This window comes from Punica granatum, chromosome 2 (assembly GCF_007655135.1).
Source record: "Punica granatum isolate Tunisia-2019 chromosome 2, ASM765513v2, whole genome shotgun sequence".
Classification (NCBI taxonomy): domain Eukaryota; kingdom Viridiplantae; phylum Streptophyta; class Magnoliopsida; order Myrtales; family Lythraceae; genus Punica; species Punica granatum.
The window spans coordinates 23,614,719-23,636,549 of NC_045128.1; the positions used below are offsets into that span (position 1 = coordinate 23,614,719).

At 37.4% G+C, this 21,831-nt stretch overlaps 2 protein-coding genes across 4 annotated transcripts; one reads left to right on the top strand and one right to left on the bottom strand.

Moving 5' to 3' along the window:
* Positions 1 to 531: 531 nt before the first annotated feature.
* On the top strand, positions 532 to 4,857 carry LOC116194416 (eukaryotic translation initiation factor 3 subunit H). Of its 2 annotated transcripts, none has more exons than XM_031523227.1 (12): positions 532 to 702; positions 809 to 885; positions 1,181 to 1,297; positions 1,397 to 1,500; positions 1,910 to 1,976; positions 2,729 to 2,862; positions 3,001 to 3,049; positions 3,487 to 3,558; positions 3,635 to 3,736; positions 3,816 to 3,883; positions 4,045 to 4,197; positions 4,538 to 4,857. In XM_031523227.1, exons 1-12 carry the CDS (start codon positions 693 to 695, stop codon positions 4,593 to 4,595), a joined length of 1,011 nt encoding a protein of 336 aa, XP_031379087.1. In that variant the 5' UTR covers positions 532 to 692; the 3' UTR covers positions 4,596 to 4,857. The 2 variants fall into 2 exon arrangements, with proteins under 2 accessions (XP_031379087.1, XP_031379086.1); XM_031523226.1 differs by having other exon boundaries at positions 533 to 702; positions 806 to 885.
* Positions 4,858 to 12,339: 7,482 nt separating this feature from the next.
* Positions 12,340 to 17,057, bottom strand: LOC116194417 (uncharacterized WD repeat-containing protein C2A9.03-like). Of its 2 annotated transcripts, none has more exons than XM_031523229.1 (10): positions 16,547 to 17,057; positions 15,907 to 16,033; positions 15,469 to 15,636; positions 15,267 to 15,353; positions 14,654 to 14,788; positions 14,427 to 14,537; positions 14,087 to 14,178; positions 13,898 to 14,003; positions 13,453 to 13,539; positions 12,340 to 13,044 (listed from the first exon to the last, which is right to left on the bottom strand). In XM_031523229.1, exons 2-10 carry the CDS (start codon positions 16,024 to 16,026, stop codon positions 12,631 to 12,633), a joined length of 1,320 nt encoding a protein of 439 aa, XP_031379089.1. In that variant the 5' UTR covers positions 16,027 to 16,033; positions 16,547 to 17,057; the 3' UTR covers positions 12,340 to 12,630. The 2 variants fall into 2 exon arrangements, with proteins under 2 accessions (XP_031379089.1, XP_031379088.1); XM_031523228.1 differs by having other exon boundaries at positions 16,559 to 17,055.
* Between the last annotated feature and the right edge of the window lie 4,774 nt (positions 17,058 to 21,831).

The window sequence follows — 21,831 nt, forward strand, 5'->3', positions numbered from 1 at the left end:
TACAGAAAGGGGTCAAAGTACAAATAAGCAAAATATTGGCTCCAAAATTCATATACTATCAAAGAACTTTAACTTTTGGCTACATATTTTCCCAAACAATTTTGATTCAACTAATTAAACACTTATTCTATTAAGGGCTTGTTTGGATTGTGGATATAATTTTAGAATCACAATTCTAATTTAACTCTACCCATTACAAAACAAAATAATTCATACAAAGTCAAAGAGTGGACCCCATTTATACAACTTTTTTCCACAACAAAACAACATAACTCATACAAAGTCAAAGGGTGGGCCCCATTTATTCCACTCAAAATCAAAATCAAAATCTGATTTTAAAATCCTATTATGAAACCAAACGCAACCTAAATGATTAAATTTTCAACACTTTATTTTGAGCCCAAACAAATGCTTGCTTAATTACGTGAGCAAACGTACGAAGACCAAGTTTCAAGAAGGCGCAATAAGTTTGAGGAGTAAATTTTAAATTAACAAAATTTGAGGCGGTGAAGAAAGAAATCCACAGGGTTTGCTTCAACTGGGGAACCAAAACTAGGGTTACCGTCGTCTCTCTCGCTCGTTCAGATACAACAGAGGTTCCCACTGGGCTCATCGCCGCCGGCGGATAGACTCAGGAAGTTGCGGCGGCCGTTTCCTCCTCCTACATCCGGCTTCTCATCACTACGTCATCCATGGCTGCCCGTAAGCTTGGACTCGAATGATCTCATACGCTTACCTCCATCTCCCTCTGTTTTACTCTCTACCCTCATCTACAACGTATAGTAACTGCTCGGTCTAATGGCAGCAGCGACAAGGTCCTTCCTGCAAGTTGCGTCCACCGAGGAGGTTGCGTCGCCTCTCAGAGTTGTCCAGATTGAGGGCCTTGTGAGTTCCATCGCTGAATCGACCGATTATGCTGTCTTCTTTATCTGAATGTCGTCGTTGATTGTCTTCTCGATTAAGATGGATGTTAGGTCTATGATTAAAACGAAAGGCTGAATCTCTTGACTTGGGGTTTTGTTTTTCTGCATAATTATGCGATGGCAACAGCTTATGGGAGTTCGATGAGCTTCAGTTTGTTCCTTAGCTCGCAAATTTGGTTGCTTTTCTTGTAATCAAGTCTTCGAGTTCAGATGCTCATAACTCTGTTTTCGTGGCATCCTATGGATGGGTCCAACAGGTCGTATTGAAGATAATCAAGCACTGCAAGGAGTTCTCTCCTGCCCTTGTGACGGGGCAACTGCTCGGATTAGATGTTGGCAGTGTTCTTGAAGTCACGAATTGCTTCCCTTTTCCAGTATGTTCTAATTCGAAGGATAAAGCTTCTCTATTTCTCTCCGTGGAAGCTTTTCCGACCTCTCTCTAACATTGCCCCAATCTTTATTGTGTTGTAAAGAGTAGGGAGGAGGATGAGGAAATTGAAGCAGACGGTGCCAATTACCAGCTTGAAATGATGAGGTGTCTTCGAGAAGTCAATGTTGACAATAACACTGTTGGATGGTAAGCCCTATCCAATCTTTCGGTGGCTGCATTTTGATCTATAGTTCTACTGATATTCTCTCATGGATCAGTTGACATGGAACCGAAAGCCCCATGCCATTTCCCAAGTTCACTAGTGGAACTCTTTCCTAACTTGTGGAATTGCCTTTCAATTGGGATCACAGCGGCCTCGTTCACAATCTGTGTTTATCATCCATCTGGTGAACACAATGTGAAAGTGGTGTCCTGTTTTCCTAGTGTGCGTCTTTTCTGATTAAAAGTGAAACCTGTCTCGAACCGTTCCAAAAAAATATCATCCTTATTATAGCTTTTAGATGCTCCAGTCATCATCTAAGCATTTGTGATGGTTTTTAGAGTACTGTGATGCTATTTCTGCAATGTAATAATCTCTTCTCTTTTATCCATTTAGGTATCAGTCTACATTGTTAGGTTCTTACCAGACAGTGGAACTGATTGAAACCTTCATGAATTACCAGGTATTGGATCATGAGTAATCTAAATTGAGTTAGACTGCATATAATGTCGTGTCCTTAGTAACCTTGGTTCATTCAAGTAACTTTCTTATCATGCAGTTTGACGTGCCAGCTATATGACCACTATTAGTTATACATAGAGTCGTTGTTATATAGTGGATCATTGCAGTTGGCCTGTGATGAATGTCTGACCACTATTAATTATATATTGAATATTCTTTTTTTTTTGTTGGAACTGTAAAATATAAATGTTGATGTACATGGTTGTGTTGCTTCTAAAACATTCTCTTGGTTCTTTTTTGGTTTAGTCACGTGACAATCATTTGCACGATTCTGCAAATTTTATTTCCCTAAGCTGTCTCGACAGTGAGCTATGTGTATGTCGTGCTGTTGAAAGTTGAAACTATATCTTTGTAATTGGTCTTCTTGATTTTTTATATTGAGACCTTCAATTTTGAATTTGTGCGAGCTTTGACTCTTCAGCAGGTAGTCTATTTGGTTTCTTAGAGGGGGCATTACCTTAGTGCTTCTCTATGGCTCAATCAGTCACTTGATTTTCCATATTGCTCTTGCTGTTGGAGTAGTATCTTTGGAATAGGTCTTCTTGGTTTTGTATATTGAGACCCTTCGATTTTGAATCTGTGCTGAGGTTTGATTCTTCAGCAGTTACATTATTTGATTTCTTAGATGGGGCATTACGTTAGCGCTTTGCTATGGTTCAATCAGTCATTGATTTAGGTCTCTTTTGATTGCAGGAGAATATCAGGCGATGTGTTTGCATAATATATGATCCTTCAAGGTCCAGCCAAGGTGTCTTATCACTCAAGGCCTTGAAGCTCTCTGATTCTTTCATGGAACTCTACCGAAATCACAATTTCACTGGAGAGAAGTGAGTGACCTCTACAGATTTTGTTTATATATATACACACGTGTATATATAACGAAGATATTGTGTTTATAGATATACACGTGTATATATAATGAAGATATTGTGTTATTGAAATCTATTTATTGGTCGTCTCAACAGGTTAAGGGAGAAAAACTTGTCTTGGGTGGATATCTTCGAAGAAATTCCTGTAAGCTTTCTTATATCGGGAGGGCGTTTTCTGGTTTACACATTCCAATAGTGCACAAAACTGCCATCTTGAGTTCTTAACTGTGCTGTATTACTATTTTTATAACAAATATAGATTAGCAATGTCACGTATCAATCTGTTGCTAAAAGAGTGATGAGAATATGAGAGATAACATGTAACTAATTCACGCTAGAGCTGTCAGTTATATATATATATATTAATTTTGTTCAGAGGATTTGATGAGATTTAAAGAATGGTGGCATTAGCAATCGTGAAACTATCACAACTGGTAGAATTGCCCGGAGTTCCTGTGTGATTTTTCTTGTTGCAAATTGTTAGTATTGGGGAGTTCTGGACTTAAGATTTTTTAGCAGTCACTGTGCATGCAAGTCTAACTCAAGAATAATAATTAAGTTGTGGCCTCTATGTGTGAACAGATCAAGGTTTCAAATTCTGCCCTTATGAGTGCCTTTATGACTGAGCTGGAAGCCGATTCGCCAGTGACCCAGGTAATACTTTGTAATTTCCTGGGAACATAAAAGTCTGATAATTTTGTTTATATTCTGATCTTTCTTGTTTCTCTAGTGTGATTATGATCGCCTCCAATTATCAAGTGGTCCATTTGTGGAGAGGAACATGGAATTTTTGATTGAGTGCATGGATGATTTGTCAGTTGAACAACAAAAGGTTAGTTTTGCTTTCTATCTTTGGAGACACATTCCTGTGGTTGCTAATTTCACTGGTTGAGATATGGTTTCTTTTTCAGTTCCAATATTACTATAGGAACTTATCAAGACAGCAGGTACAGCAGCAAGCATGGCTACAGAAAAGAAGGTTAGTTATGAGCACATTTGATGACTGCTCTCTGCATTGTGTCAACTTTCTTTAGTCTTACATCATACAAAGAGCATATTATATCAATTTTATATGTGGTTATTAGACCCACTGATGAGGTACTAAAAATATACTGACTGGGTGTTATTATCTCATGCAAGGGCTGAGAACTTTTCACGTAAAGCTGCTGGAGAGGAGCCTTTGCCTGAGGAGGATCCATCAAATCCGATTTTCAAGCCTATCCCTGAGCCATCTCGCTTGGAGAGCTTTCTTGTAACCAATCAAATCTCCAACTACTGCAACCAAATCAATGGGTATGTCTGAAACCTTGAGGCAACAATCACTAAATACATTGCTCACTGAACTGTTGTCATATAAACCAGTGCTTTAGTCTGTTCTCTGTGCTCTACTTTTTGGCCACCAATGGCACTTATGCCGATCTAAGAAGAGAATTAAGTATGAAAAGGAAACACAAAAGTATGTATCACTCTTGTTGACCTGCTGATCAAATCGAAGATGCTTCCTGAGCAAATAGAAAAGACACTTGAAATCCTTCTGGCTTCTCAGTTTAGTCATTAGACAATTTTTTTCGGTTCTTATGATGAAGTGTTGTTATATCTAGCATTTATCTTACATGTTTGTGAACTATGGCAGGGTTTCGGGACAAAGCTTCAGCAGACTCTATTTGATGAAGGCATTGCATGACAATTGACAAGAGAGTGGTTATCTTTCTCTGCTCTCTAGTTTAAATTTTTACATTGTTTAGCAGTAAAATGATGTTTCATGTTATATTAAGAAAATTATTTAGAGCACATCCTTTTTGGTCATTGCTCTTTCTTCTGTTGTATTCGAGGCTTGTTTGATCCTGAAGCTCTGAAGCATACCATTAAATAACATGAGAATTTCGACGGAGGCTACTATGAACTGTGGAAAATTTTGATGGAAAGTAGTGTAGTAGAAAGTGCCTTTCAACAGATATTTTCTTTTTTTCATTTTCGCTGGTCGCCGGAATCAGGCAGCCGAAAATCCTTCTTTACTGTTACGGAAGCATCCCAAATCACATATCGTGGAGGGTCAAGGTTGATAGATCCTATCTGTCCCAATCGAGACCCAGATTGACAGTGGTAAGCAGTGGCAGATTATTCCAGCGACTCCATCTGCATCTAGCTGGCTGCTTGGCTGAGCCTGAGCCTAAGCCACCAAGCCAGGTCCTTTCCTTCAATAGTAATTGAGGAGGAAAATTTTATGCTTTCGTTTCAGGAAGTCATTAAGTTTGGAAGATAAGAGCTGTTGGATGCACAATTTAGCTTTCTTAAATTTCGGTTTGGTTCTGTTCTGCATTAGTGGTTATTTGAATAGCGGGTTATGGGGCTTAGGGGGGTGGGATATGAGGGTTATGAAAGGTTTCTATATAAATTTGTATAGAAATTCTTCATAACCTTTCATAACCCACTATCTAAACAAGTTATTAATGTGCCGTGGGTAGGTTATTTTTGACGTCATCGGAGGGGGCAGCGTGTTCCAAACATTGTAAGGTCATGAAGGGGGCAAAAGCTGATGGGACATTAATTCATTGAAGTTTGCTAAACAGGTTCAGAAGTAGTAACTGGCCAGCCCTGCGGGTTTGTCTTTCCCAGTAGAAGTTGCATGTGCTCTTTTGGACTAGCGGGGGATAACATCTCTCGAGTTGTGGATTGCTACTACAATATGTCTCTCATGCGAGGTGAGGCATCATACGATTGTTATTTGAATTGTGAGTTTTGTATGTCCTGCGAAACCGAACAGGAGCCATATGGCTGCTGTTAAGCTACTTTACTATCCTGAAGCTGAATACATCGGTACACCGCAATAGATCCCGTAATACCAAACTTTATTAGGTTGGCATGTGCGAGGCCATGTTGGTTATGAAGCTCTCCAAGTTTCATGTGGTGTGAGAGAAATTTTGATGTTGATTATGGTCAGTTTATTTATAAACAAAGTTTTATTGGGCTGGATCTAGGAAATTTATAGTGGAAACATGTGTTGTTTGGGTTGGACTAAAACTTTAAACAATTTGGTGTCATATTTTTATAGAGCCTAATGTCAAATATGGGCTAGACCTATTATTCTTGCTTGATCATTATGATCTTAGACAAATTGATATTATTTTCCAAGGAAAATAGTGTTCGTTTGGTTGTGGAGTAGGATTTTATTCATTCTACAACACCCGTAATAGGACATAATAGTTATTAGTAGATGAGAAAATTTATTATTAAAAAATTAATGGTAGTAATAGTTAGAAAAAAATAAATGTGAGAATTTATTTTTAAATTAGAGAAAAAGACAAAAAAAATGTATATATATATATATATATGAATGTAAAAGTATATGAAAAATTTAGCATTACCAAATTGATTGCAATAATAATGATGAAAAAGTATATGTGAATTTATTATTAAATTGGAGAAAAAGACTAAAAAAAGAAGTAATAATTATGTTGTTGAATTGATGGTAGAATTGAATGGAGTAGAATTTCAATTTCAAAATCAAATGCCACCTTAAAAATCTTAAAGCAGTAATAATGATATGATGAAAAGAAACCAATAAGATTATACAAATTACAAATAGTTATAACATTTACTCGATTGATTAACACTTGTTCTCTCCTTTATTGGAATCTAATTAGTGTTTTCTGACACTACTTAGTATGATTGTGGAGTGGACGAATGTGCTAAAGAATGTGAATATATTTGAAATATTAATGCAATATTAGGTCCGAACATATTAGGAAAAACAAGAGGATTAGATAGGACAACAACAAAAGCAGCAGCTAAGGTATGATATATCATTATTGACATCCGGCCTACTAACGCAGCCAAGGCTAACAATCTGAGCTTCTTCTATCTCGTTCGACATTTTAGTGTGTTTGTTTTTAACTTAAAATTAAAGTAGAGCATGACCCAGGGCTATGTGAAGTGGCAAATTTAATTTGACTTTGCGAGTTTCAATCGGTCTACGCTCGATACTATGTTAAAAAATAATTTATAATATAATTATGCACATGTCAAATTTTCAAAGATAATTGTATTTTTCATGATTTTTGAATATAATGGTAAATGTTAACAATGAATTTTAATTTAAAAAGATCAAATGACAATAATTAATAAAGATGATTATTTTTTTAAAAAAAAAGTGGAACTGACACTGTGGCCAATAGAGAAAAGTGAGAAGGGGAGAGAACTAATAGTAGTGTGCAAGGGTCGTTAACAAATGGATAAATTTACCTACTTATTCTTAACTACCTTCCCATCTAATGGTCTATGATGAACTTTTTTATTTTTTATAGGGTATTTTGGAAAATAGAAATTCACTCCAATTAATTTTTTTCTCCCATTTCTAATAGTATAGAAAATTAAGTGCTGAAATTTTAAGTGCTAAATCAAATAATTACTTAATTTATCAAGTAAAATTTTTTTAGTGAAGCAAATGCTCTAAATTTGAAGTTCTTGGGATTGTATTTACTTGGACAAAACATTCTTTTTAAAAACATTTTTCCTAGTATTGTAATATTATATTATTTTTACAAGTTCTGAAAATAAAAAGTTGAAAATTGAAAAGAAAGGGAAGACTCGATCTCCAATCAGAGGTGGTGGTGGTGGATCTGGGCCCGACAACCACTGCCATAGACAAGGTAGTCGCCGATGATTGAAAATGCAGAGATGAGGAGATTGAAGGTGGTGCTGGCTCTGATCCTAGCCACCATCGGCCTTGACAAGGTCGCTGGCAGTTAGGGTTGTGCAAAAAATCCCGAAAATCGAACCGTATTGCGAAACCATTCCGAACCGAACCGAATAAATCGGATTAATTGGTTATAGGAATAATCTGGTTCGGAAATTTGAAGAGGAAATTAGTTACAGGACGATTAATATTTTCAAAATTAGAAATTACGGTTAACTGTCCCGTCCTGAATATATATTTTAATTATATTATTTTTATTATTGATTATATGTTTATATAATATAAAAGTCAATAGAATCTTTGTCTTTAAGTCTCTAATCTTAGTTTAGTGATTCCCATTTCACTTTTACATACTGGTCTATATATTTTATGTATAAAAAACAATATTATATTATAACTAATTAAATATATGTCCAACAATATAATCTAAATCCCTAATCGGCTAATCCCCACTTTTATCTTAGCCACTTTTATCTTTGTGATGTACTGAATCTTTAATGAATAAATAGGAGTCTGTTAAGTTCTTGATTTCAGATTTTTTTTCTCAATATCGGTTCGATTCGGTTAATCGAACCAGAAAATTTGATTTTATTTCAGGACGGTTTTTATATTCGAATAAGATTACGGTTACCTAAATTCTAGAATCGAAAATTTGGGATAGTTACGATTTACGCTAAAAATTGTCCCGAACCGTCTCGTGCCTACAACCTACTGGCAACCTCTGCCTTTAGGGTCACCAGTGACTTTGCCTGGCGTAGTGGTAGTGGCAGCTAGTATCAGAGCCACCACCTCTTTTTCCCGTGTATTGCCTTATTAAACCCTTCTCTCTCTCTCTCTCTCTCTCTAACCACCTGAAAGAAAGTGCTACAAATATGCGAAAGATGCCCCACAACTGAGCCGTTCAATTATTAAGTGTGTAGTAATTTAGTAGATCCTCACTTAATCATTCAACACTTTTTTGACCGATCCATTATGTTAAGTCGAATTTTACTTTTGCATTATCAAATATGCTGAATCTTATTAAATACTTAATGATTAATTTCAGCAATTAATTTGGTTATCAAACATACATTTAGGTTGGGTTCATTTAAACTTAATGAAATAAGTGCTTAAAAATTAGTTACAAGTTATTATATTGCAAAATGAATAGGAGAGAGATGAAAGATAATTGTCTAATCTACTTAATAATTCAGTCAATAATTAAAGAAAAATTTTGACTTAACAAAATATGTTATTTTTTACTTATTGGTGCTCTTTTCCCCTCACATAATATTTTTTCATTCTTATCATTCCTCGTTTCTTTTGATACATTTATTTTTCTTAACTAATTAAGTGCTTAATTTTTAAGTACTTAATTTATCAAATATCACATAGTCCATTTTGGAGTTTCTATAAGCTTAAAAATCAAAGTAGTCGTCTGAAACACACCTCTATTTTCTACATTATCAATTTCAAGCTCGAACTATTTGAGTACGTAATAAGCATCATCACAAAATCAGCTACTAGTAGAGATCAAACAAGTTGTAGATTTAGGTTAAAACATTTATTCTAATTAAATGGGTGTTTGTTTGGACTTAATTTTACGTGCTGAAAATTAATTGATGAAAATTTATGATCTTAATAGAGTAAGTGCATAATTGATTAAGTGGAAAGTGTTTGCTTGAGTGAGAATTATCAGGGCTGAAATTATTTATACATGATTGCCCAATACTTTAATATGTTTTCACTTTCACCCCACAATTTATTACAATTTTTTTGAATATCATAAAATAAAAAAAAACAAGAAAAAAGAGGATCAAGGGTTTCGATTGGAGAAGGAGTAGGTGGTGGCTCGGATCTTGGCCATCATTGCCCAAGTCGAGGTCATTGGCGACACTAGAAATAGCTGGCGACTTCCCCTAAGCGATGGTGGCTGGATTGGAGCCACCACTACTCAGAAATTTGAGATATATTGAAACTCAATTTTCGACATGTTTCCATAAGTCGGACCAGCCGGCTCCGACCAGTCTCTCGGATGATATGAAAACTCATATTAGCTGAATATCGAGCATGTATACACGTATGGCGATTGATTGATCGGATGGTCTCACCCAACGGATCAATCTCGAGTCAAATAAGAGGAAGTCAGGCCAATCGGAATGAAAAAGCCTAGCCCGACAACAATGGTAGTCGCGCAGAATGCGGTGACCGCCCTTGTTGACAGCGCCAGTTGGTGCAGATGACTTCCATAGCTAGCCTAATTCGGGTCTAGGTGCCAAACCTGAATATCGAGTCAGATCAACCCCATTCTTAGTGGGTTGGCGGGAAAAAAGGATTTGAATTTTCAGGTTGCGTGCAAACTGCGGCGATTGGCGCAGTTTGCGGTGACCACCCGCTAACGTTTGCGCCGAGCGCCACAGTTGTGACAGCTGGTCAATCGGATCTTGCTTGGGCGTTAAGTTTTGGCATTAATACGGTCTGACCATATTCGAGGTAAGGAGGCAAGAAATTCGGTTTAATATTCGCGGGAGCTCGCATTTAGCAGCGATCGATTAACATGTCAGCCTAACTGCCGTTTTTGACAGCGGCGACCGCCTAAGTTTGCACCCAAAACTCTATAAATATAGGCTATTTCTGTGGTCTCGAGGGCAGGCGAATTTCAGAGAGAAAGGAGAGATTAGCTTCCCATCGACTCCGTCAGGCTGAGAGAGTAGGAAGGGAGGAGGAGTTCAGGTTCTTCTCGAGGCCCCCGAGGTTGAGAGAACGTAGAAACTTGAGAGGAAAACCGAAGTTCCTACAAGATAGGTCCTAGGAGAGCTCTTGCATTCGAGCAACGGTCTAAAGGTGAGACATCTCGACTAATTGATCAATCATACTGTATATATCTCGTTATATGTAGGTACCAAAGACGACGAGTCCACGATACAAGGAGAAATCAGCATAGCCGGGACACCTCGTTACCGCAATCACACCCTTTTCTCGGAGGGCATTTCATCACTATCATATTTCACGGGTCTTTCAAGTGACTAGAACCTCGATTCTTAGACAATTGCAATTGAATTGTTGAGTGAATGCATATGCAAATTAGGGTCTCCACATTAATTTTTGGGCAATTTTCGAGAATAAATGAGCAAGGGAATAGCGAGGACGGTTTAAGCTGGGCATGATGGAGATGCTATGCAATATACCTTCCCAATCGGGTACCTATCTCCGTCATCCTGAATCTTAGCCTCCAAAGGGCATGAGAGTCGAGATACGGGGATGCTCTTGCAAGGGGTCGGATGACCGTCCTCTGCCGGCACCGGAGGTGGCGACTCTGATATGCTTCCCTCGGGATTCAGCTATTCCTTAGGTATTTCCCGGTTGAGTTAGGTATGAAAATGACTTTTCTAAAATGAATTGTTTTCTTACATTTTCAAAAGAAACTAAGACATTCCCAAACAAAAAACTGTAACTTTAATTTAACACACTACACAACAAAAACACACGTTTCTCAAGTCAAATTTATAATTACATCTCACTTGTCCTTTTCCACAATCAAAATCAAAATCAAAGTTACTTTTAACTCTGAAACCAAACGCATCATAATAAATTCAATCCCATTTTCCTCAATATAGAATTTCTCGAAACAAAATCAAGCTTCCAGGCAGTCCAGTCCCGTTCGAGCTTTTATCCTGATATAAGCCACCACGCACAAAACGGGTCGTTGGGACGCTGCCCAAACGATCAAGCCTCTTCTTTCTCTTCGAGAGAAGGGGTAGATCCGAGCGGTGAGGGCTTCGACGCCGGTTTTGCTGGTGACCTTGTCTGTGATGGTGGGGCTAGCGTTGGAGCCGCCACCACTCTGATTTGGTCCATTTTTCTCTTCGATTTTCGAAAATAGAGAGAGACGATTAAGGGCTGTGGTGGCCCTTATTTCGGCCATCACCGTCCAGGCTACACCTTGGTGGGCAGGAATCGGAACCCCCCCCCCCCCCCACAATGTTCTGAAGGGAAAATGAAAGATGGACCAAATTGCAATTATGAAAAAATATTGAAAGGTAGCACTGCATTTTGTGAAAAATTATCCATTGGCTGAGCGAATAAACTGAAAAATAGGTAATTTTATTTTCAGTTAATCATTAAGTGTTTTTTAGCTTAAATTTATTAAATTATGTCATCTTTTTATGTTTACTGAACAACTGAATAGCATTCAGTGCTGAAAAATTAATTTCAGCATTTAATTTAGGTTATTAAACAAGCACTTTGCTTAGGCTGTCAAACAAGCTCTGAGAATCTTTTGTTTGGGGCTGTTTGGCCAGCTACTTTAGGGTACATTTGTATCGATATGCTCACTAATCGCTGATGCTCCACCGCAAAATAACATTTTTATTTTTTAAAATAAAATAAAATTTTGAAAATTAAAGGAAAAATTTAGAATAAAAATAAAAAATAAAACATAATTGAAGAGAGAAAAGGGGATAATTTCAGCGGTGAGAGTTTCACCGCAGACCCGTCGCAACCTCCTCCAGGGGACAGCGGTCGGTGGGCGATCCTCCACTGTCAATATCGCCCTCCCTCTCTCCTTGAAAAAAATCAGAAGACAGAGCGCGAAAGCATTCACGGTGGCGAGGCCTTCAATGCTAAGCATTGCCCTCTGGCGGGGGTCGCTGGGGGCCTACGACACCTCCGGGACCCCTCCTTGGGACAGTGTTTGGTGGGAGCCCCAACAGTGATGTACCCCTAGGCATTCGCGATTAATGAGGCTACATTGGTTGATCTTTTACGGCTTATTCGATTGCTTTATGCTTTTTATGTTTCATTGCTTATCATCACATCATACAAGATTACTGCATATCGATCCCGATTGTCAGCACATTTTACTCCGGCGAATATCAATAAAGACATCTAGATGAATACCTCGCTAAAAGTAGAAAATTTCCTGAACCACTCAACACACTATGTTTCCCTATGCAGTGCCCACCAAAAGGACTAAGGAAAACGGAGATGAAAGAAACAGATTGCTGCTTCTTCCACTGCCCACACTCTCACCTCGCTGTCCCCTCACATCATCAGAAAACCGAGTCGAGATACCCATAACTGTGTCTCCTGTTGTACTGCAGGAGGCTCGCGTAAGTCCGATCCCATATCCCGATATACATGGACTCATCGTCCGGACTAAGTGAGACCCCTGATATCTCCCCGAAGAAGTCGATCTCCTGTCTCTCCTTGTAGTCTGCCCTCGTGCTGTACACATGGACAAAGTCTGCAGGCTCCGCCATCACCATGTACTGCCCGTCCGATGAGAACCTGATTGAACGGATGGCTCCCAGGTTGCCCTTCAGGACTGCCAGCGGGGCAGAGACGTTCCTCAGATCCCAGACACGGCACGTCTTGTCTTGGTTGCCCGTGGCGAAGACCTGCCCGTTGGGGTGCCATGCCGAGGCGAAGGAGTAGTCTTGGTGGCCCACCAGTGTGCCAATTGTCTGCATAACATCGAACATAAGAGATTTCAATATAACTGAAATTTCCTATAAGAGAATTAAGCAGAAGAATTATGAAACTCTGCACGATAATAATGACGACGACGACAAACCCTTATTTTCTCGTATGTGTAAGCAGATAATCATCTCAAGCATAGATCTCAACCAAACATATGTTTGAGAATGCTAATCGTGCCTTCCCTACAAATTACTATCGACAAGGCATGGAATAAACTCAGCCAAATCCGACTTAGTTATTCCTCCATAAGAAATGCTCAGGAAGATTATATTTTATCCACTAAGCAGCTTCCTATATAGCTCTGAAGATGACAACTGGGAGGAGAATTACTTCCTGCCACTAGTTTCCCCCGAAAAGAAACTCGGTTATTCTTCGACAATGAGTGCACTTACCCTTCCATTTTGTGCATCTACAAGTAAGCCATCCAAGTGATCCCCGACAACAGTTATGATTTTACGGTCCGGGCTCATCGAGGTATGCTGCATTATAGAAGATTCAAGCAGATGTCAACATAAGCAAAAACTACGATCAATCAGGCTTATACAGGCAAAAAGAGAGAGCAAACCAACCACAACAAAAGTACTGTGCCACCTAACCAGGAGACTAAAACAAGCTATCTTTACAGACAAGGAAGAGATCTGAGGTATGTAATTAATTAGTACTAAAAAGCCTAAAATATATAAATGAAAATATGAAAATTTGAACTTCCGTACTACTAAGCCTAAAATATACAAATGGAAAAATGAAATTTATACTTTCCTCCATAATCAGACAAGGCTCAAAAGCAGCAGAAATAAAATCAAACTACAAGTAAATAATTATGAAAAAGGAACTTACGTTCACTGGCCAAGGAAAGCGATGATGATTTAGGAGTTGATATCTCTCCATGTCATATTCTCTCACCCCACAGTCGTTATTGGAAGCCATGAAATGCATTCCACCCCTACAAGAGAAAACAAAAGAGAATTATGCACCACTTCACGTACTCAATTTGACCAAAAAGCCATGTTCAAACGCAAGTAGTACCTAAGGTTGTCGTAAATCTCAATGGCATTTGTTATGGCATTGTCATCGTAGGTCATCTGCGTACAAAAGCTCACTCCTGGCCGATCCAAATGCTGCAAAAAAGTTGAGACAATCACTTCCCATATTTTTTTGTGTAAATATAAGATACAGAAGCCATAGAAAGGCAAATCTTTATAATAGTCCCACTTCTACAACCACCCCTTCCAATTTTAAGGCATATACCTAAAACAGCGACCAATATGAGAGAGCTACAGCTTCTGCCAATTCAAACTTTCCTACAATGGTATTAAATTTAATTATACTATTAAAAGGACTAATAAATCATTGGCATTCCATATACCTTACAGAAAAGCTCTCCTTGAAAGCCACCTGCAACGAGAAATTTATCCTTCACAGCCAATGTACTGATCTGAGTCTGCGTAAAGCCTTCGACTAGACACCCTGCATGTTTCTGTTTTGACCAAACAGAGCTCCCATTAGTGCAACTACTTATCTGAAAGCATATTAAAGACAAGAGTGACAAAGAGAAGATGGTTCTAAGGGAAGATAGTGAGGTCTCTTCCTCACCTCAGTGGGTTTAACATGTCCCGAGAAATTGAGAACATCCGTCAGATTGCGAGTCAGAGATGACCAGTGCATAAGCGAATAGTTGGACATAAGGTAGACATCATGCTTCGAAGTAGCCCACACCAAGCTCCGAAGCTGCAAAGGAAAATGGATTATAAACCAAATCAACACCAATTCGACATCATGTACAGTCACCCTTTCAATAAGATCTGTACAATATTTGAGGCCTTAAGAATTCCAAACTACCGAAATATGTGGAGAGTATGTGTCTGTCAGGCAATTTATTTGGTTGTTTAAAAATTGCTACAGCAAGGATTTTTCTTCCACAGGTGAAACGGAGAGCCTACTCTCCGTCCAATCATTTTATACATCCAATCTGCTGTGTCTGAAAATTAGTGGAAAGTAAAAAAGTAACCCGAAAGGGGACCATGCCCTGTTTAAATTTCCTTCAAATTATCAAGTGCGCTCAGAAAGAAATTCTGAGATGTCTAAGGCTGATTCATAGCGAAAGTCTGTAATTTACAACTCTCAGGATCTAAAGACGGGAAAGAGAGCTGATTTTAAGCTAGACCATGCTTGAAGAGAGGAACTAAAAAGAGGAACAAAAGTATACCTGGAAATGGAGGATAGTGGGCTTCACTACTCTCGCATTGTGGAAGAAGTCATAGTAATTTGCACCCTTTTCCACTTGTTTGTATTCCTGTAGAGACGCAGAGAGGAGATTATCAATCTTTACTATAGACTATTTTCCACTTAAAAGAATCGAAGGAAGAAGAAGAGACGCATTTAGGGATATAAATAACCCAGTTTCAAACCTTATCTGAAGTCAAACCCGAGGCAGGAATGTTCTCGTAATTTTTGTACTGTTCTAGCCTCGTCAACCTGTATTTCTCCCTAGTTATGTTCAGCCTCTCCCACAGAATGCCTTGAATGTCCTTTCCCTTTCTTGCTTGGGCAGCAGATGTATCGGTGAGCTTCGTAAGCTGTTCAAAGACCAAACAAGAAACATCTATAATCGTGCCAAAGCCTGGGGCATTATAAACTTGCCAAAAACACTGATATATCAATTTTCAAATACATTAATACACACAAAAACACTGAAGAAAGCAGTCATGACACTTATCTCCATAGTAAACATCGAGACAAGGAGTTTTGTCGAGCATAATCTAGTACGGAACAAAATGACAATCACTAAAAAGAAGATATTTCGAGGAGAGATAAGGAGATATTTCGAGAAGGGATAAGGAACGCACCATTTCATATTCGTCAGCAATCTCATCCGCGTCTCTACCATTGTCTTCTTCATCCATTTCATCGAAAAAATCCTTCTCGTCCCCCATGTAATCAAACTCGTCCATTCTTTGGTTGGGCATGATACACCTGCAACCCAGAGAGATCACAAACTTATGAGCAGCGGAATTCCGGAGTCTTCTGGATTAAGTTAGGTATCACGTAACTGGTAAGCAACACTCAGGAAGCTTAAAAAAGAAAAAAAAATTACGAACAACGTGAGGCAGAGAAATGGACACATTAGCAAGTTCCAAGTGACCCATCCGTCAAAACCCATTGAGGAAAAAGGAAACGCCAAAAGAAAAGCAGGGCACATTTCATGACAAAGCAAGCAACCGGGCATCCGTCAATTCAAAAAGGCAATGGTGTCAACCAACTTCCATAAGTCAATTCACGGAACTAACAGCAAAGATTATGGAGAACCCGTTACCCACCCACACACACAGACGGAATATGGAATCAAAAAGTCAGAGCAAAGCAATTCCAACCAGACAAGGCAATTCCAACAGAACAGCAGACACTTGGGAACAGCCAGAAAAAAAGAGAAAGGCTCGAACTTTAGGAAAGACAAGGAAGAACGGGAACAGGGTCGTCGAGGAAAACCTGGGAGCTCACCTCACAGAGCGAGAAGAACTCAGTAAGAAGAAGAACACCGCCCCCCAACAAGCAAAAAGCTGCTGAAGGGGAAGTGAGAATGATGAGTTCAACTTATTCTCTCTCTCTCTCTCTCTCTCTCTCTGTGGGTGTGTGTCTATCTACGGGTCGGCCCCTTTTAGCTTCAGGATCAGGTTGAGAGCCTTAGCAGTTAACAGAGGCAATTGATGAGATCCACCACCGCCTCTTGTATTGCTTTATACTGCTAATGCTAATGATAAACGTTGCGAAAAGAAAACAAGGGGAGAGGGGGAGGAGGAAAAAAGGAAGGAAGGAAGATATGATGTTATATGTCGGCAAAGGAATAGGGAACAAAAGGATTGCGAATGCACGCAACGCAACGCAACGCAACGCAAGCCAAGCCCAAAGCGAAAGCTCCTCCCGATTTTTTCCTCTCTCTCTCTCTCTCTCTCTCTCTTTGCGCACCTTTTTTTTTTCCCCCTTTTACTCATTCCCCATCCAATCCCAACAGATATGATAGAGAGAAGGAGAGAGAATGTTCTAGTTGTCTTCTCCTATCGCCTTGTGCTTTCGGAGAGATAAGAGAGAGAGAGAGAGAGAGAGAGAGAGAGACGACGGAAGGAAGAAAAGGGAAGAGGAGACAACGCAGAGGAGACAACGAAGAAGCTCTTTCGGCTTTCCTCTCCACTGCACTAGAGGACAAGTGCAATACGGGCGACTGGTCCCCATCTATCCATCCTTCTCCCCTCTTTTCCTTTTATATATTATGTGTTTCATTTAAAATTAGATATATCTCGTTGTTCCATTTTATAATTAAATTATGTAATTATAAGTTTTCTGGAGTTTGTTTATCTTTTTTTTTAATGAATTATGTAAACTACTAATGTCAGATAAAATAGTCTTAAGTTCCCAAGGGGCATGCTTCGGGCTAAGGATAGCATGAACAAGAATTAATTAATGTTCCGTTTGGTTTCAAAGTTAAAAGTGACTTTGATTTTGATTGTGGAAAATGATAAATGATTGTGTAATGTGTTGAGTTAAAATTAAAGTTAAAATTTTTGACTTGAAAAATGTGGAAAATGTGTATTTTTGTTGTGTATTGTGTTGAGTTAAAGTTAAAGTTAAAATTTTTGTGATTTAAACTGCGAAACCAAACGGAACGAAGCATTGCTATAATTGATTCGTTCATCACTATATCAACATGTTATTCGCCACTCCTTCTAGAGACTAAAAGAACTCCGGTAGTGTGATAGAAACGATACTAATCACATAAAGTAATCATCATAATTATTCTTAATCGAAATAATTTTATTTGTACTTTCCTACCTACCATATTATTGCGAGGATGGTGCGCTTAAAATTTTTTCCTTGTATGATTCGGTGATTGTAATTTACATGTGTCATATTTCATACTCTCATTTAAGGTTCAAATCCCAGATAAAGTAGCACGATTATCTTATGAGTTTCCTGGAGCAACCTGCTTTTGACTCAGTCAGGGCGAAGGATTAGTTGAGGTGTCCTGATCGTTACTTAACGGCAAACATACAAAAAAAAGATATTTCCTAAAACAGATTTGTTACAGAGTTTATATAAATTGTGTAAGGACGAGCGGTGCACCGACAAAATAATGGTTTTTCATTTAATATAAAATCGTTCAAGCGGCACGTCTTTAAACGGTTGTTGTATTTTATTTACTTAAAAAAAGACTATAAAATAAAAAATTAAGGAAATGCATAAAGAGAACTCTCTCATACATGAATTATTATTATATTGATTATAGAAAAACGCATTGTCATTTTTTTTTGTGTAATCTGAAATTAAAAAAATTAAAAGGTCGCGACTAATTCAGTTAAAACCAAATAAGCCGATGAGAGTTTTAGGGTAACACTCCCAGCGTAAATTTTCTCTTTTTATAATGCTTGGACCGAAGACTTTCATTAAAAGAAATAAGCGTCAAATCACTTGAATCAACTCACGTTAGTATATTTATTTATTTATTGTTATATATATATATATATCCGAAATCAAGTCAGAGAGATTTTAATATTGGATCTCGTAATATTTTATCCAGGTCATACAAGAATTATTATATTTGGCATGTGTTTCATTGTCTATGACAAATTTAGATAAGACCAAAATAGAAAAGGGTGGATTCTCGCGAACGGTAAAAGGATTGATGGACCCGAGCAAAGCTGTGATCTCAACTAAACCTGTTGGCAAGACGTCCGCATAATTAATATTAATATTTCATTTGACGACCATAGTTAGATCGATGATGATATCAAATACCAACCGAATTTAGAAATTACCGAATCTCTCTCTCCGTCTCTCTTTCGACCTCAAACAAAGTGGAAGAACATTTTAAAGTAGTACAGAAAGTCTGATATAGGAACTAAAATCGAAATCTCTTGATTATGGGTTAAAAAGCATAATAACGGAAATTTTATGGCACTAAGATGCCATGCCTGTGTGTTTTGATCAATCCCGACTGAGGAAGAGTAACGAGACTAAAAAAAAAAATGCCGATTTGCGTGGGCGGCAACATAGCTGTACGAGGCCAATTTATTGGCTTCGTTTTCCCGGTATCATATGAGCTATCAACATGATACATAACTAGTCATCTAATCCGAACTTTTTTGTGATTTTTATTTTATATTAATATTATTATATTTATGAATTTTATAATAACAAAAAATTTAAAATTTCCTCGAAAATATTTAATAAATAATTACATTATGGAAATTAAAAAAATGAAAAAAAATCCAGATATATTAATATATAGAGGATGCGAATGATCGATCATCTAAAAGGTGAGGGTTACGAATGGAAGTTTCTCATCAATCGAATGCAGAGCTCTTATAAACTCTTATGAGAGAGGTCTAAATTACATAATATTTAAATAGATATACGTGTGATGGTCACCCACAAGTTCGGAGGTTCAAGCCATCATTATATACTCTAACATCTATTATTTTAGCAAGTCAGCCTTATAATCCTATTAATATTCACATATTATAAATAGTCCTCGAGATGTTATATAAATTGTCATAGTCATTGAGATTTTTGAATTAGGAAAATTTTTAAACAAATTATTTGGAGGATATAACAATATTTATTACAGTTTTAAAGAGACAGAACCATAACAGATATCATCGCGTGCCAAATATAACCAAGAAAAATCACAGCTACTTGACATGTGGCATGGACCAATTAATTAGTTTTTTTTCCGTCTTTGCAAAAAAATTTCGCACCTTATTTTCTTCTTCATAAAAGTCCTTTGAACTTTTCCACAAATATATATAATTTTATGTTCAAAGAATTTATATAATAGTTTGCTAACCAAATTATTATAGATTTATGCAAGCATGATCTATATTAATATAAGGGTAAATTAAACTAGTGGTCCAAAAAATTTTACAAATGTTTCAATATGGTACAAAAAGTTTTTTTTTGCTACTTGATGGTACAAAATGTTTCAAAGTTGTTTCAGTATAGTACAAACCGTCATCTCGCCATTGACGCCATTAAGTCGTCCTTTACAAGACTGTAAAGTTTACACCATCATGTAACCTACGTAAAACATTTTGTACTATTAAGTTACAACTTCAAAATATTTTGCATCATCATATAACGTCTCACAAAAATCGGTTTTGTAGCATCAGCATCGGCTTGACGGCGTCAATGGCGAGATGATGGTTTTTACTATACTGAAATAACTTTGAAATATTTTGTACCATCAAGAAGCAAAATTTTTTTTTGCCATATTGAAACATTTGTAAAACTTTTTGGACCACTAATTTAATTTACCCTTAATTTAATTGCTATATTTTTATTTTTATAATTTTATCTATTTTATTTGATGTTGTTTAATATGTACCAGAATTTAATTCACATATTTGATTTTGAATTATACGAAAGAATATTGGTGAAGATCATGTTACAAATAATAGCTTAATTTTAAGTAAATTGTACGTCTTTCGAGTAAATTACATGTATTTTGATAAATTAGTTGGGATAAATTACTTAGTTTCTTCTCATTAAATCACACGGATTTCGAAAAGTTTGTATTTATTTTGTTAGTAAATTGCATGGATTTTAAAGGAGATTTACCTACATTTTTAATAAAATATTTGAGTGCCGATGTCACCGAATATTGGTGACTGCACCCTTCAATTGACATGCTCGGTCCACTCTGAGGTTTGAATCAGTTTTCCAGTCCTAGGTAGTTGCTTTCTCGCTCTTTGTCATCCTCCTATTTAATCAAATTTCGTCTGCTCGTGTGGCGAATCAAGTTCATCATGCAGCGGCTTGCTCTTTCTCTTCCTGCTTTCCTTAATCCCTGATTTTCTTCCCGATTTAGATTCATTCAGCTCAGCGGAGTTGAGGTCATAATCGTGTAATCTTAAAATTTTTAAAGAAATATAATTATTTTCTAAAGATTTTACATGTATATGAGTTATTTGTAGAGATTAATGTATGGGATTACATGAAAATTAAAGAAATGGTGAGATGAGAGAGAAAAGGAAGAATGAGATACCGTGAGAGAAGAGAGAAAGACAGAGGAGAGCGAGAGGGGGGGGAGAGAGATTAGGGAGTGAGAAGTTGCTTAAAAAACAATCTGCCTCAACTTCTCCATGATCCAATTATTGGTAATTAATATAGTTATTTCATTATATATGGACAAAATCAGAAAAAGAAATGTTACCCCATTGTCCTCCTTCTATACTCAATCCTTAAAGAAATTCTTAACATTGATGGTTTCATCACCGGCCCCACTGCGAGTAGAGTAACTGCTTTTGAGATTTTTACCCTCTTCTTTTGTTCGCAAAGATATCCATATGTTGTGTTTTGGTTATTCTGCATTTGAGCATTTTCTGCATCTTTCAGTTCCATTTTAGCGTATGTTTCAGCAGTGATGAAGCAGTTGCAGTGAAAGATAACATGATGCTTTCATTTCGCATGGATGCATCACTGCAGCATTAACAAGGTGCATGCAGTGAAATGTCACTTTTTGTTGCATTGCAATGAAGTAGTTGCGGCATTAATGAGAAGCAGCATGAACATGCTTAGGACAGTTCCACTGAAATATCCATTCAAGACCGTGGGCAGGGGCGGAGCCAGCATGTTAGCAGGGGGGGCAATTGCCCCCCCTGAACTTTAATTTTTTAAAAATTTTACCCAAAAGTATGTTTATTTTAACATTTTTGCCCCCCTGAACTTTGAATTTTTAAAATTTTACCCCAAAATTATATTTATTATAATATTTTTGCCCC